Source organism: Monomorium pharaonis, chromosome 5 (genome assembly GCF_013373865.1).
Source record: "Monomorium pharaonis isolate MP-MQ-018 chromosome 5, ASM1337386v2, whole genome shotgun sequence".
Lineage (NCBI taxonomy): Eukaryota > Metazoa > Arthropoda > Insecta > Hymenoptera > Formicidae > Monomorium > Monomorium pharaonis.
The window spans coordinates 22,695,638-22,712,019 of NC_050471.1; the positions used below are offsets into that span (position 1 = coordinate 22,695,638).

Below are 16,382 nucleotides of genomic sequence, written 5' to 3' on the forward strand. Positions count from 1 at the left end.
CGTTCTCCAATATCTCTCAAGAGGTGTTCTACCAAGAGAACAAGCTTACTTCAAACAAGGATAAAATAGTATTAAATGCAAATGGTGTGCCAACCTTTTATTAATAAAATAGTATATCCCAGGTGCTCACATTATTTTGCTTATCCCCTGTAAACTGCGTCGTAGGCGAGTTTGTTAGTCGGACGCCTCGAGGAAGGCGAGCGGGAATCATCGATTAAACGTTGGTCCGAGTTTTAATTTAATTTTCACCGCCGATGACACCAAAGCGCGATAGGCACGTGTGCGAGAGACTGACGCGCGAATCATGCTCGGCCGGCTATTTAAAAGCGCGACTTCCGGCGGGGAATTATACATTCCCGCGTGAAATTCCCGGTAACCGAAAGAGAGAGAGAAATGATTCCCGCGCGAATCATCACGTGAAAAACGTACAATTCGGAGTCATGAATCAGCCCGGTCATCGTCAACGTGATTCATCCGTGCCCGGGAACTTGTTCTACATAGATCTGTATATTATGAGACGCCAAGAGAAGGGGGAATCCCCACGAGACGGGCGCTGGCTTCAATATTAATGACAGATTTTCCGATGAATTTCAAATCAGTTTTTTTTCTCGGCGGAAAAAAAAGGCGAGGCTGGCGTTAATCGGGAGTTTCCATCTTTGTGACTCCGAAATTAAGTTTTCCATTGGAGCAAAGTTTACTATACGCGATAATATACTCCGGGAAAATGTAATCTAGCTGTCGTTGCGAAGCTCTCGGACTTCAATAAACAATTTCTCGACGCGAAATACGTAAGTCTCGTTAATCAATCTTGTTTATTACATTAATTCACGAGTTTATTATTGAGAAATATATTCAGGTCAATTTTCCGGCTATTTTGATTAGATAAGTATGTGTTGTTATTGCCTAGTTGCTAATGGAACCGAAAGTTGGTCACGAGTCAGGTCGCGCGCGCAAATGATACACAAGATTTTAAACCAGTAAAACTTGTATATGACTGTCATAAATAATTCCAATCAATAACTCAAGTCAAATCTCGTTACAGCAGTCAAAGAAATATTACTTGCATTAACACAAATGCAAATTAATACGATTCTTACGGCATCAATATATCCGCATATTTCTACAAAGGAATAAAATTGCCACTTTATTCAAAAGAACAGCTTTCATTGGCTATCGCACTCACAGTAAAAAAAATCAAATCGTTAAATTGTCACAATCCACCTCCTTTAGTTTGAAAAGTAAAACGTCGTCTATGTAAAGCATTTTGTGCCTTAGGGTATCGATTAAAAAGTTTCCGCGGGAATTTTCTTGCGTTAAAAGTCAGTCTTAGCTTTTTTATCTGAAAGCTAAAGCGCCGAGCAATTTCTCGGGAAGAAATCCGCCGAGCTGCACAATCGCGTGTGCGTGCGTGTGCATATGTGCGTACAGGACGGAGTCATCTCGCTGATATGCACATCGGGCAAAAGGCGGTCAAGTTCGGTGAAGGAAAGCGCGAACGGGAGAGATTACGAAGTTGCGAGTTGCGCGGGCCGTCGGGTAATGGCGCGAATGAAGGAGGAGCTGGAAGTTTTCCGACTAATGGCGCGAATATGTAGAGGGACGGAACACTTACTCTCGAGCTTGGAGAAGGAGGCAGGTGTCGTGGCATCGATCAGCGCGAGGGTCAGGTGCTTCAAGGCGGCGTCGAACTCAGCGTGGACCTTCAGCATCAAGCCGAGCCGTAGGTGAACCTCGCAGGCCCGTGGGAATCCTGGTTCCACCCATAGCACCTGCTGGAACGCCTTCACGGCCCTAGAACACAAGAACGACACAAAGGCCGTTATTAATCGGGCAAACAATTATAAACAAGCTGCTGTTTTGAGATGTAGTTAACGAGACATAAGATAAGATAATATATTACATATACGGTGTCCCGTATGAAACTCGTAGTCCTAAATATATTTTGTAGTTGAATTTTCTGTTTTCGGCGGAAAATGCCAAGGCTCGAGGTTTTGCGTCAATTAACAATTTCAAGACGGATAATTGGCAGAATTAGCGTTCCTCAATAAACTTCTATGAGAGACCCAGTTATTACCGAATAAGGTTCATCATTTAATCAATTGCGCTTTCATGATTCCGTTCTCCTCCTGCAAATATATTTTATTACACGGTTGGGTTATTGCCCGGGATCGTCCGGGAACGAAATTGCTTCGCGTTGCTCTTTGCCTCTTCCCCGTGAATCTCACCGCGCCGTACGCACGCGACGTCGCAAGGTGGGCACACAGGAAGTGGCTAGTACGTAGCCGCTGTCACGCTAACACACAATAGGGTCTCGCAGGCGAAAGGACGGGGGAGCGGCGACGCGCGTAACAGTAACAACAATTGTCGCGTACGACATATCGCAGGCCCATATAGCGGTGGCGATCGATATACGCGCCAATCGATCGCACGGATGCACACAGGAAGCCGGAAACGAGTAATATCCACGTATCAGCGAGGGAAAAACCGCGGTGACCGACGGCCGATGACTGTAATATACACCGTGAGGACTGTTCCGCGCGATCGAAAATTGAACGGATCGTTTCGCGGATTGCGCTGAAGGATATTCCTTTCGAAAAGTGAAAATTATCGTGTTGCGGAACCCTCGGTGTTACAGTCTTCGCGAGAAGCTTGCGAAAGAATTTCAAATTGCGGTAAGGTTTGTAAAGAAACTATGAGAAATTACAAATTTATGTATTAAAATATATAGTATTTATTTTTTATGTACGAGAGAGAGATAACTATAAGTAAAATATAACATATAATTTGTAAGGTTAAAAACACCCTGTGCGCCTAGCACCGAGCAAAAATATTAAAATAATAACATTTCAATAACAAATTGCAAATCAGTTGATATCTGTCATATCTCGTTTTCATACAGATTTGATAGAAACAAAATTTTCAAGAGTAAAAGAAGTATATTATAATATTTTATTTTTTTCATATAAAAAAGTTACAAATTCCACGCGTAACTTAATTCATTAATAAAATATTCCGAAGACGCGCAAAGTTTACTTTTCTCAGGAGAGGTGATTGCAAGGGAAAACGCGCGGTTGCACGAGGGTGTGCCTTCGGTCGCTATTTTATTCAGAGCATCGTCGCCACTGGACGCGAGCCAATGTCAGTTTACAGCCAGGCAAGAGCAACGTCGTCGAAGACGTCACTTTCGTTCCCGTTAAACGACGACGGTCGTTCGCGCCGGTTGTATATAGGTCGCGTATAACTGAATTTCTTGTGTCTCTTTGGGAGGCGTCGGGGGAGGGGAGGGGGAAGGGGGGCACATGTTGTCTCTCTTTCCTTCCGCTCGGTCACTACTTTTTCCTTAAACTTTCAAATTTCCATTCTATTCTTATTGTATTCCGTTCCAGTTTACTTGTTCATTTCTTGTTACACGGCATTCTCGTTTCCCATTGTTACACGGAGAGAATTTTCTCTTAAAAATTACCCTGAAAATCGTGGTAATTGTGAGACAACGTAAACCTTGGAAAATTTTACCATACTTTTAATAAAATTTACAAAAATTTAGTAAAGTTTAGTAAAATTTTAAGAAAATTTGGCTAAGTTTTAGTAAATTTTGTTAGAAGTATAGTAAAATTTACTAAAACTTAGCCAAATTTTCTTAAAATTTTACTAAACTTTACTAAATTTTTGTAAATTTTATTAAAAGTATGGTAAAATTTTCCAAGGTTTACGTTGTCTCACAATTACCACGATTTTCAGGGTAATTTTTAAGAGAAAATTCTCTCCGTGTACATTTCCTCCCCTTCCCTTTTACAACGCGGTTTTTGGAGAGGAAATCCTTCTCTCTCTCTCTCTCTCTCTTTGTTTATTTGATAAACGTGGCATGACTTTGTGTATCAGCAGCCTTGTTGGCTGGTCCATGCCAGCTAATCTTCCTCATATCGTTCCAATTTTAGTATGCGCGCACTGCCGAAACCGGGGTACGCGTGTCGGCGTCACGTGTACGTATGTAATACACACACACACACACACACACAAAACAACCGCGGCTGCATGTGCGCGACACACTTTTCACAGAGCGGGGTTACGGCACACTTTTCCTATCCTAAGCGAGCGCGATTATGAAACACGAGCGACGTAACGTAAGCGCGCGCGCGCGAGCACGCGGCCGCTTACGATTATCTGCGCGCACGATAAAGGCCTGGAGTGTAACAGCTGAGCCGCCTTTCACCAAATGCAAGCGCTGCTGCATTTTCGCGAGGCAGAACCTACCGGCGAAAACCCACCGTGATTTCGCAGTCGCAGAAACGAGGATTAATTAGAACTATATCGGGAAATTGAGACATCCGGCACCGAAGCCTACGGGTAATATTTCAACGTGATATTAAACGCATGATTGATTGCCCTTCCAAGCGTGTTTATTATCCCCTTCGACGTATGTAAAGTTGCCTCAAAGAATTATCCTGTATATTTTATATTCTTGTGACGTAGAGAATTTTTGGGGTTTTAAAATTTTGTAAAATTAGTCAAACTAATTTACATTTTATTGTGGATCTTAATAGATCAACTCTACATAACCATCATGATTTCGATGGTAAATTATAAGAAAAAAATAATTTTTATACGTTCTTGTAATTGCAGACGATTTTTTGCAATCGATATTTATTTCAAAATAAATTTTTCGGTTCGTGTGGAATAATAAAACTTCGGGGAGGTAAATAAATAGTAAAAGAATGTAACTTATTCGAGGGAGATCGTTCCTGCCGCGAAGTTTATAACGTATCGAAGGATAGTGGCGATTTAACGAGAGAGTGGTAAAAACGAAACGGGAAAAGCGACCACCGTCGTCATCGTCATCGCCGTCGTCATCGTCGTCGTCATCCTCGCGAAGGAGCGCGGTAGTAAATTCATTCATAAGAAGGTCCATTCATCGCTTCATTCACTCGCTTCGCTTCCTTTCGGGGTTCGTTGTCTTCAGCAATGAGTCACTCCTGACGCGCGCGCGTCGGGCCGAGAGCAGAAAGAGAAATGTCAGTGACTCGCTCGTTCCTTGCGAAACGTGCGGGCGTAGTGGCATAGTTGAGGCATCGAACGAAGAACAAGAGGGAAAGAGATTGAAGGAGACATACGATTCCCAACTGATCGTCCGCAGTTAGGCGAATAAATTTTTTTGCTCGGCGCATGAAACAGCGACTCTTCTCAAGATAAGTAAACTTGAAACAGTCGAAAAATCACTCTACCATGTACCTTGGATAATAAATTGGATAACAATAGGTGTAGAAGTATTTCTTATAATTTCTCACAATCTTATCCCCCTTTTGTTTGATCGATATTTCGATCGCGATCGCTTCGAGCGTCGTCTGTTCCCCGGAATTATTTTACCCGACGTTAAATCGCCCACACGCAGCTGGTTTCCTTGCTCAGTTACGCTCTGTATAGCGTAACGTAAAAATGGCAGCGAGCTTCGACGATAGACCCAGATTGCAATTTCGCGTGGCGAAAGTGTGCCATAACAAACGCGAGATCCCGAGCGCGAAATGCGGCCGCGGCCGTGAGGACGGGGCCGGGACGGGGGAGGAGGGTGCAAATGGAGTCGTTAGGGCGGCGTGACGTGCGGCGGCAGGGCCGCGGTATCGTTAAGGACGATCTCCAGGCGAAGCCGGGACCTTCTCATTATCGTGCAGCACTTCGAATTTCCTGGCACGAGAGACGCCGTCGTCGTTGCGTCGCCGCGCGTCGCATCGCGTCGCGTTGCACGAAGGGTGCATTAAAATGCACCCTTCGACCGGCCGGCCGGCCAGCCGTTTAACACCTCATAAATTAATCGTGAGTATGATATTCGTTTGTTAACGCGGCTCGTCGTCGCTCTCGTCGGCGATTTCTCCTTCGCGGCCGACTCGCCTCTCGCTCGATTTCGCGGACGAAAACTCTACGTAAAACTAGATAAGACAGTTTTATTATATGGTTGTCATGCGAAATTGTTCGCGCTCCCCACGAGTTCCTCGAATGTCTTATTCATAACATAATACCTTCTCTTCGTGACATTTGATCGAATCTACCTAGACAGTAGATATCCAAGATCAAAACATAGACATCCTAAAAGATATTTAAAAGGATATAACTCCGAATGACTTGTGACATTTAAAGATTCTTACATGATATCTCGTATCTTGATTTTAGATACGATATCATAGATATTTTTATCTCCTTTAATTGATGACTCTAACTTTATATCACTCCAAAGTTGCAAACTGTATGGTCACGGCAAATTAAATTATTTCCAATTAAATTTTATCGATTTTCTGATATATATATATAACGAATTAAGCATTTACAGAGCTGATAAAAAATTAGTAATAAGATTTTAAAAATTAAACCATAGCTATAATAGCCCGTCCGCTCGCTGGCGGATCCAAAAGCAAATGCAACGAAGACGACCACACATTTTCTGGTGCAATTGCAAAGTCAGCTTCAATAATTTTGACATACCGGAGAGAGAACAAGCGTTCCGAGAAATCTCGTTACACGATCAAGTATCGAATAAATTCCTCGCCCACGGAGGAAAAACCTCCCTCGAAGGATAATCGTTCTTAATGACTTCCTTATTACAATTTGGTTATCTTGATCACTAGCGCGCGCACGCACGCACCTTCATCGAGACACTCGGACTGCACGCGTCACGCACGCTGCAGCACGCGCTGCACCGCACACGAGGACCCGGTCCGGCAAATAATAATTATTAGCTATGAAATGGCATTTTAGCATACAACGATTATCGGGCAACTTTGAGAAATATGTAATAGGTATAATTGAAAATTCTCATGCTCTTATTTCTCATGTTCATATTTCTCCCCGTGAGAGGTGTGAGAAGCTATTTCTGCGATTGTCATTGATACTAACACGTAAAGTGAAAACGAAACTCAATTATTTTGAAATAAAGCAAAATTCATATTCGCGATATCTTGAAATTAACTAGAGCGGCGATATTATATAGCTAACAATTTATTACGCTACAAATGTTTACAATACAAATCTGGGGCAAGTACACAACATACGTAATAAACACACACACACACACACACACACACACACACACACACACACACACACACATCTCTTTTGGAAGTGACATAACTTTTCTTATGTAAATTCATATTCCGGCTAGACAATCTGCGATGTATAGGCTTATTACCTACACTGAGAAAAAAATATGTTTGATTTGACAAAATTTTCCAACTAAATTAAAATTTTGTCAGTTCAAGAATTTATGCATTTAACGTAAATATGCAAATTTCAATTCAAGTATTTATATATTATAGTTAATTGAAATATATAAATACTTGAAAAGATCAAATTAAATTTACATTTTTATCTCAGTGATATATAAAATTATCTAAATAAAGAAATAATAAATTACAACGTAATAATTTACAATAACATTCTTATGTAAGTGTAAGTGTAAATGTTAATATGAAATGTTTTTTATATGCAATGTAATTTATCTTATCTTTAATTAAATAATTTTAAGTTGCCCCCGAGTACACTGGTGTAATAATGAAACAAACCGGCCGTCTATGGCAGCGATGCATATCATCGCGTACGTCGGCGGCCCTCTTACGCAATACGATAGATACAATTCTCTCTCTCTCCCGTTCCGCGACTCGCGCGCGGCTTCATGCCGAGCGGGGCGGCGAGTTTCGACACCCACGCGCGAACCATTGTGCAGCACGGGCCGCTAGACAAAAGATCCTTTCCACCTCTTTCCCGTTGCCGGCACAAATTGCCTCGGCTGACTTAACGCGGACGGTATCTCCCGCGAAACCCTTCGCCCCTCGCAATTTTCGGACAGGCGTTTAGTTAGTACGGAAGTACAATTTTATAACAATCTCCGAGAAAGTGAAATGATTAAAGAGCACTCGAGGGAAAAGAGAAGATTACAAATCACAAATTTATTTTCAGCTCCCGTAAACGAGAAGTTAAGTTTTGTGTGTTTATATTGAGTTTTCGTAAAAAGGAAAAAGAAAACGTTTTGCTGAAGTATATCAAAATTCAGTTAAGTACCGATCTGAAAACTCCTTTGTTGAATCATTAAAGTAATTGTGAAGAACGTTCAAACGCGATTAGCAACGCAGAAAATATTTTTTAACATTCTGGCAACTAAAAATTATATCATGTTACGTAAAACTTTATCATCCTATATCCATATAAATTTTTAGATATAAACAGCGTAAACTTTAGCAAAGCCATTCGTTCGGTGTAATCAAGTAACATTTATAATGGAACAGTTTCTGTAAAATAAAATATCATATCTAACTTTAAATTGATGTTACACGGACTTTCCTGTTTGTATCTAGGGCATTTCACTCCGGGCGTATTATTTCTTAACGATAAACTCTTCGGTCGATCGAACGGAATTTCAGACTCCAACTTCAGAATTAAACACATACAAGTAAAAGCTAATGCTTTCGCAGATTACTTAAGTGACGCCTACTTCAACAGAGTTACAACTCAGAGCTTAGGTTATAAAAACAAATAATACTAAAAGATACAAAAGAGAACGGGACTATTGACAAGCGATATTTTTACTAAAAGAATCGAACTTCAAAATTATCAGAAAATTCGAACGCGAAAAGAGAGATGGTCTACGCGCGACGATGAAAGATAATATAAAGCAGACGCGTAAAAAGCACGTATGAAATAACACATGGGGGTGATGGATACCGACGTCCTTTACCAAGTCCTGGAACTGAGCCCTCGCGCTGCGTGTTCACATCGCCCACGCAGCGCGCCCAGCTGCCGGTTGCACACAGGAAGGCTGTCGGAACGGCCAACAGACGACGACGACGACGACGACGACGACTAACAATTTCCTAGTGACCCACATCGCGCTCTCGATGCGGTCTCACTCCCACGCGCGCGCTAACCCTCTCTATCTCTTTCCCTCCCGCCGATTGCATTTGTGTGTCTCTCGCGTGGCAGCGAACGAACGTAATACGACTGCCGCGAAACTATGAATACGACTGCCGCGAATTCTAATAATATCTTGGATTGATTAGAAAGTTCGTTTGTTCTCGAGCTTGTCAGTGCAGCCCACATATAGAAGGGGAAAAGTTTTTTTTTTTTCATACTACTTGAAAAGTAACTTTGCTGAATTTAAAATATACGTCATTACGTAATTTAATTATTATCTATTAATTTGATTCTATTATCGAAGTGCGGGTTGCTGCGATTAAAATATTTTTTAACATTACGTGGTACAGATCAAATAAAAGATATTTCCTCTTTTAGGGAGTGATATTGATAACGCACCGGTGTTTTCTTATGTTATTTTGAAACTCGCGTTGTTACCTGGGAAAGGCAACGTAATATTTTCAAATATATCGAGAAGGTAGAAAACTGAACTCTTGTTCGAACTTCGTTTAGACGATACGTAAGCAAGCAAGTAGCTGCAGTACAGCAATGTGCTGAGTTGTACATTCGCTACGAGTTGCTAACGAGAACTAAGGCTTTGTTCAGGTCGGATCTTCGTTTAATTAAAAAAAAAAAAAAAGTCTTGGTTTGTGAAACCAAACAATGCGACGCGTCCTAATATCAAAACTAACGTTTAGTTCGACTTTCCGAGAGATAAAATCAGAGTTGACAGAAAAGATAAGGGTATTAGATAAAAGCCAATATTTGACAGAGCTGATCCATTAAGTAGAACCAATTGTGTAAGTCCTATCAGAAAAGTGTCGGACGATATTTCGAGAAGTTTGGAAACTCTCTAATTTTACCCATTAGTTTGCGACACAACGCAACGAAAGAGCAAATCCTAATATTATATTAAGGATAAGATATGAGATAATTGTCTCTCGAAGTTGAGCCTTGAGAACATCAGAAATCTTAAAAAATTCTACGATAGCAGTTGCGACCCGCTGGGTCTGCCCGTATGTGTTTAATGCAAATTCTCGAAGCAACCGCGCCGATGTCACAGTGAAGGCGAGCACGTGCGAGGGTAAATATGTTGTTGCGGACGCGCCTGCACCTGCAACGACACGGAGGATACAGCTGCACGCTGGGCTACGTGTTTTCTGTGTCTATCCGTCTCTCTTTCTCCTCCTTTCTGCCGTGCTCACCACGATGCGAGTATTTTCGAACCGTGCAACCGATAGGACGGTTACGACAATCGACCTTCAGGAGCAACGAGAGAGGCTCGCTCGCCGTTTTACCGTCGCTCGATCGCCGCCGTTTTGCAATGAATCATCGTGTGCGGCCGGTAGCTTCCGATTAGACAAAGAAAGTTCCCTTTATCAAGTCTACGTAGCAAACTAGCAACCGAAATCTCCTACGTATGCTCCTTTATGCGCCTAAATTTTATTCTAATTCTGCTGTATTTTCTTTACGTAGAATGTGAAATTCTGAACTAAGAAATTTTAAATCAAGATTACCGTCCACAAGCCCAACATGTAGAAGATTGGGAAGAAGGATTACAATTCAGTTTTCTTCAAAATTCTCGTCATTTAATTACGAAAGACAAAGTGGGCAAATATTTTTAAACGGCAGTATTATTCCCACAACTGTTTTACATCCGTCATTGTAATGTAAAAAATGTTTTCAAATAGTTCCGAGTCACGCCAATTTCAATTTTAATATAATCCGGGCTCAAAGATCAGTTTAAGGTTCAAAGATTCACACACTGTTACCGCTCTACACTGTAAAAAATTATTGTAAAATTACAACTATGACAGTGGATAATTTTGAGACCAACTATAATAGTTGTAAATTTTCTCTTGTCTACAATTTTGCAGTGTACAAGTGAAAACAATTTAATTTGTAATAAATTCGTTTGCAGTGTATACACAAGTGTAAAAAAAACAAATTAAGAAATTATTGCAAGACTTATATACAAAATTACATACGCATAAAAATTTACAATTATTACAGTAGGGTCTCGAAATTGCCTACTATTACAGTTGTAATATTACAAAAACAGTTTTACAGCGTATAATTATTCGCGGCGTTTGAAACCCCCGATTGGTGACCGTGCTACTTTCGCCCTGGTAACACCGGGTTAATTTCACGTGCAACCGAATTTGGCTTTGGCTCGCGATAACCCAGCGTCGAATTGGAGCACAGCAGCGGGTACGGCGCGACGCGCGGTCTCTAGGACTGTCGTAAATTACGACACGGGGGTCGGCGAGCGGTGGGTCCGGGTCCGGCGCGCGCGGAGGGCTCTCGCAACAGCGCATTGTCGTGCCCGCCGTGTAAGATTGTCCGCGCGGTCCCTCTTTCTCTTCGCCTTGGCCACGCGGCGCGGCGTATGCAACGGTATACCCTCCCACTATCGCGTCGAAAGAGCCGACTCGAGTCGACTCGAGCCACGCTGCGCGCGGGCCGTGATGGACAATGGATGGATGCAAAACTGCGCGCGCGCGCGCGCGCGCGTACACGCGGTTGCATAACGGACACTACGCGAACTAATTCTCGCTCGGCGGAGCGAGCGAGCGAGCGAGCGAGCGAGCGAGCGAACGAACGAACGGTTCATGACCCGAAACCGCGGCGCTATCTTCGATATTCTTAAAATAAATCTAGAAACGTAATGCACCGACAAAAACAACAGTAGTGGAAGCGCCGCGCCGAGATAGCGCCCGGACAGCGATAAGCGAGGTATTCGCGTATGTACATACTTAGCCTACTTAGGCAAGGCTACGATGAATTCGCGGCAAAGGAGCTATCTTGTACGCGACACGCGCGCGACGTAGAGCCGAAGGCTGCACTTACGGAGTAGTCCGTTAATAGATATTGACGTCGTACGTGTACGGGTATCGGGAATTGTCGAGTCGGATATTTTTTTCCTTTTTTTTTTTGAGATTAAAAAATTCAGAAATGTATAAAAGTGTAAAATCTTTGATATCCGATATCCGTTTGCAGTGAAATTTGATTATCTATATCTCTGTTGAGGTGGATATATCAGTGTCGATCTCATATATTGAGCGCCGAGCTCCCTGCTTATGAAGCAAAGCACTTAATTAAGCGGCAAAAACTCTCCAAAATCAAATGTAATTCATACTTATGCGCTTAGTCCATTAAGATACAGAGATATCGGTCTTTCGATCTTTCGATGTTCGACATTAAATATGTTGGACGGTGTGGATGTAATATTTCTGCCCACAAATAAGTAATTTCGATCATAGAGCGACATTATTTGGGCCAATATTATTGTTTATACGTCTAAAAATAAAACGGTCGCGATGCACGTGCGCTCGAATGCAGCAGCGACAGATGCATCTCGCGTAGCACGCGCCAAGCCAACCATGCAGGTGTGTGTACCACGTGGTGCACAGCACGCGGCTAAATCTTGCCGGACAAGGTGTCCGTCGGCGGATACGAGTTCTTCGGCCGTACTCTCTCTCTCGTAATCTCTCGTTAATCTCCCCTTGTAAACCGATCGGATAAATAAGTCCCGCGTTATCTCAATCGCCCAATAATGATGAAAAACGAATAATTGGAAGACGAGGGCGAACAACAAAGTATTAATTATATCATTTAACGAATAGCACTCCGATTCTGCACAGCACGGATGAAGCCTCGGCCGTCGCTCGTCGCGTTTTCATTGCATAATGGCACTTGCATAATTTCGTCTTGCAACCGGTGCTATTATTGGATTGTTGCCATATCAACGCTTCTCCGCCGGCAACGGTTTCCGACAGGAAACGAAATATCAGAGGTCCTCCAAATAGTGTCGCTTTTCTCGTGTGCGGTGGAAAGATTCGTCATCTCCGAAACCAATCGAGTTTTTCAAATGATAAATACCAAAATAGACAATCATGAGTAATAACGGAGAATACACATAGTCAATTAAAAAAGAGAAATTTTACATGTCAAATTGTCCGGAAAACCCGCATTACTTATGAAAAATTTTTCCCATCGAATTCCATCTTCTCATTTCAGTGAAATAAGAAAGTTTCGTAATTAAACCGATTAGGAGGTTGCATTTTTGGTACTTCACGTTCAAGATTCATTAATATTTATTTCTTTTTCTAATATGATTCCTCTGAGTAATTGTGATTTGCGAGGAATTCATATAGCACACGATATATAACGTGATATCCGGTTTTAAAAATATACAGCACTATTATACTAATTTCCTCTAATTTTTCTACAATATATTTCCGCTTTAATGTGCCACTTAACCGTTCGGGGACGTCTAATTTTGACAGGAGCATTCCACAAAAGGCTTTCGCGATGTTTCGGGGGTTCGCGATACACTGGAACCCCGTGTTAGCGGACTGTTCGGGGCTTTAGTCCGCTAACGCGGGGTTATCTCCTATTGCTTGGTTTCACTCCCACTCCGTGAAATACGCGACTGCATTGCTCATTGCTATCCCCCACACACGCTACTCATGTGGGCCGAGTGCATATGGAGGGGATAGTTTCCGCTAACGCGGAGTACGCTAATGCGGGGTTCCAGTGTATAGCGATAAATTCGCAGTCGTTTGGTAAAGACGGACGATTTCGACTTGGAGGTAGCCGAGGGGCGTCAGGGCGGAAAATCGGATGCTCGTATTTGGATTGCATTATGCACGCATTGCATTACACGCCGTCGGAAAAGATCGACGGAGATGATACTGCGCACCGCTAAACGCTCCATAGCATCGCGATAGCCAGACTTCGAAAGAGGAGTGAACGGCCCTTCGTCTTCATCAGGCCCTTTCGTGCCCGGTAAGACATGTATATGTATGTCCCGATCCTTCGAAAATTCATATCTTTTACAAAAATTAAGATTAGTGACTTGTTTTTGAGCTCATGTTAAACGTGAAAGATACACCGATTAAAAAATGTTGATTTGACAAAATTTTTCAACTCAATTAAAATTTTGTCAGTTCAGGAATTTATGCACATTTAACTTAAATTTCAATTCAGTATTTATATAGTTAATTGAAATATATAAATACTTGAATAGACAAAATTTAATTCAGTTGGAAAATTCAGTCAAATTAACAACATTTTTTTTCTCATTGTAGGACTCATAAAAAAACATTTTTATGAGTTTCACCCTTTAATCCGCATACCTCATCAAATAGCGAGTTCTTTCTGGTTCGTTTTAAAGATTAACATAAGGACCATGTAGAAAAAAATCGCTACTTAATTTGGCGGATCAAGACGCCTCATATTAAAAATTAAAAACAACAAATCCATTATGGCAGAGCAAAATGTTAAATGATAGGATTTGAACTTATTTTCGTCGAAGCGGATTGCAGTTTAACGCATAATCGTTATTATCGGTGTATAATTCTCATATTATTGATTATTCTTACTATTATCGTTTATAATTATCGCACGTATCTTGTCTCTGTTTTGATGGCACTACGTAATAGCAACTCCATTACGCTCTGGACACTAATTAAACGAACGTTCGATTAATCCGGGTAACGCTGTCTCTCCATTACCAGGACGACGCGAACAAATAAGCAATTCGTTGCCGGTAATATCCATCTCAGATAATATCAAGCCGAATCTTTATTTTTAGATCGGGCAACAAAGTTACTCCACGTAGGTATATGAGTAACGTGTTCTCTGCCCATCCGTTTATTATCCAAAGAAACCAAGTACGTTCTCTGTGCGCGGCGTTTTATTTATGTATACAGTGCTACGGTGTATCGATCGGAAAATTGAATATTCCGTTATTAAACCGCGGGTAATAACGTCAGCCTCCGTTCGCGATAATAAACAACAGCTAGCCGCGTCCATGTTTCTTTCGTGAGGCGGGGGGGGGAAAACGGGGGGGTGAAAAAAAAAGAGAGAAACGAGAGAACCGTTACGTTTCGCGGTCGCAGTCATTCTCTCCGCGGACGCATGCACCTTTTACACGTGCACGCTTCCTGTGCAACTGGTGGCACGCTCGGAGGAAGGAAAGGGTCCGCGGGTCGTCGCCGTAAACAGGTGATCGATACGTCTCGCATGCATGCGTGCGTGCGTGCGTGCGTGCGTGACGTTCATTAGTGGGACATATGTGGGTACGCCGATGCGCGGAATCGCTCTCGCAAAGTCTCGCGCACAGGGATGAGAGCGGCGACTCGCGTATCTTCCAAGTATCGGAGGATACTCCGCAATTACGCGTGGTTTTCTGCGCGGCGCGCACAAAACGCACCCGCACGCGAGCACCGACGTGCACGCACACCTGTTCCACTTTTCCGCCGTTTATCGCTTACGCATTTACCCTCCCGTCGACTTTAATTTGTTCTCGCCCGTTCGAAACGAAGCGTATAAACAGGCCCCGGCGTAATGCAATTACCGCGTAATCTCCATAATCGAGTTTCAGTATCGCGGCGCATCATCGGCGTCATATTTGAACGCGTATAACGCGGCGCGACGATTGTTTTCCGATCCGTTGAACGCGTCGTGTTACGCGTATTTCTTCATTACGCGTTTTCCTATTTGGACTTCGCTTGGCCGTCGATTCGAGTGTTTACCGCGAGAGATCCGCTGGCAGGTGATGCGCACGCGCGCGCGAACACATGCACCTTTTACGATACAACGGAATACATAAACGTATTCCGATTGCACGGTAGGAATCATCGCGGCGACTTCACATTCGCGGTTACGATCTGTGTGCGTAGATGAAAGGCCTTAACCGCCGCTGGACGCCGCGCTTTTCGAGCGAACCGATGGACGTGTCGCGTCTGTACACGCGGAAACATCGATCATACAAAGGATAAACTGTATAATATGACAACCTTGAATATCCCTGTTGCATGCGTGTTTGATGGAAGGATGCAAATTTTTGTTGTCTCGAATAATTTAATACCGGAAGGCCCTTGAACGTGGGCGGTCCTCCTTTTTTTTTCTTTCATAGAAATATACAGGCATGTGTGAAGAACGAAACAAATAGCTTGTCCTCGCAAGATATTCAAGTAACATTGCCACAGCTCAATGAATTTTTTTTTTGTGTACATAAGTGCCTTTGTTTTCTTAAGACCTGGATATTGTTAATACATGCAAAAGAGCAGCAACAACTGGACGTATCAGAGTCATTTGCTTATCGGATCACCGCAAATTTATCATTCTAATATATGCGAGGCTTTTTATACATTTACATGCGGCAATAAAATATCTCACAATATTCGGGTTTAACGGTGAAGAGAAAGAGGGAGAAAAGAAGGAGAGCAGGAGGAGGAGAAAGAAGAGAAGGGCGCGTGCCACAAGCGCGTCCGGAGCGCAAGTCGGAGAAGATGCACCTGTCCACCATCTTGGTCCCACTCTCTCCGGGCCCGTATGGCATCTCGCGGTCGGTCGGCAGCAACAGCGACGGCGCGCAGCGGCGAGAGGGCAGAACACAGAGGGCAGGAAGGAAGAGGGCAGGAGAGAGGAGAGAAGGAAGAAAGGCGAAGGTGAGAGCGGGCCGCAGGAAGCGCCCGAGACAG

General features: G+C 42.8%; 1 protein-coding gene across 3 annotated transcripts in view; it reads right to left on the reverse strand.

Moving 5' to 3' along the window:
* The window catches only part of LOC105831887 (histone demethylase UTY), a 71,625-nt gene that overhangs the window by 18,694 nt on the left and 36,549 nt on the right, over positions 1 to 16,382 (reverse strand). For all 3 annotated transcript variants that reach the window (XM_036287236.1, XM_036287235.1, XM_036287234.1), the window contains one exon: positions 1,613 to 1,791. In XM_036287236.1, coding sequence (XP_036143129.1) covers positions 1,613 to 1,709 — 97 coding nt within the window. In that variant the 5' untranslated portion in view covers positions 1,710 to 1,791. The remainder of the gene's footprint in view (positions 1 to 1,612; positions 1,792 to 16,382) is intronic.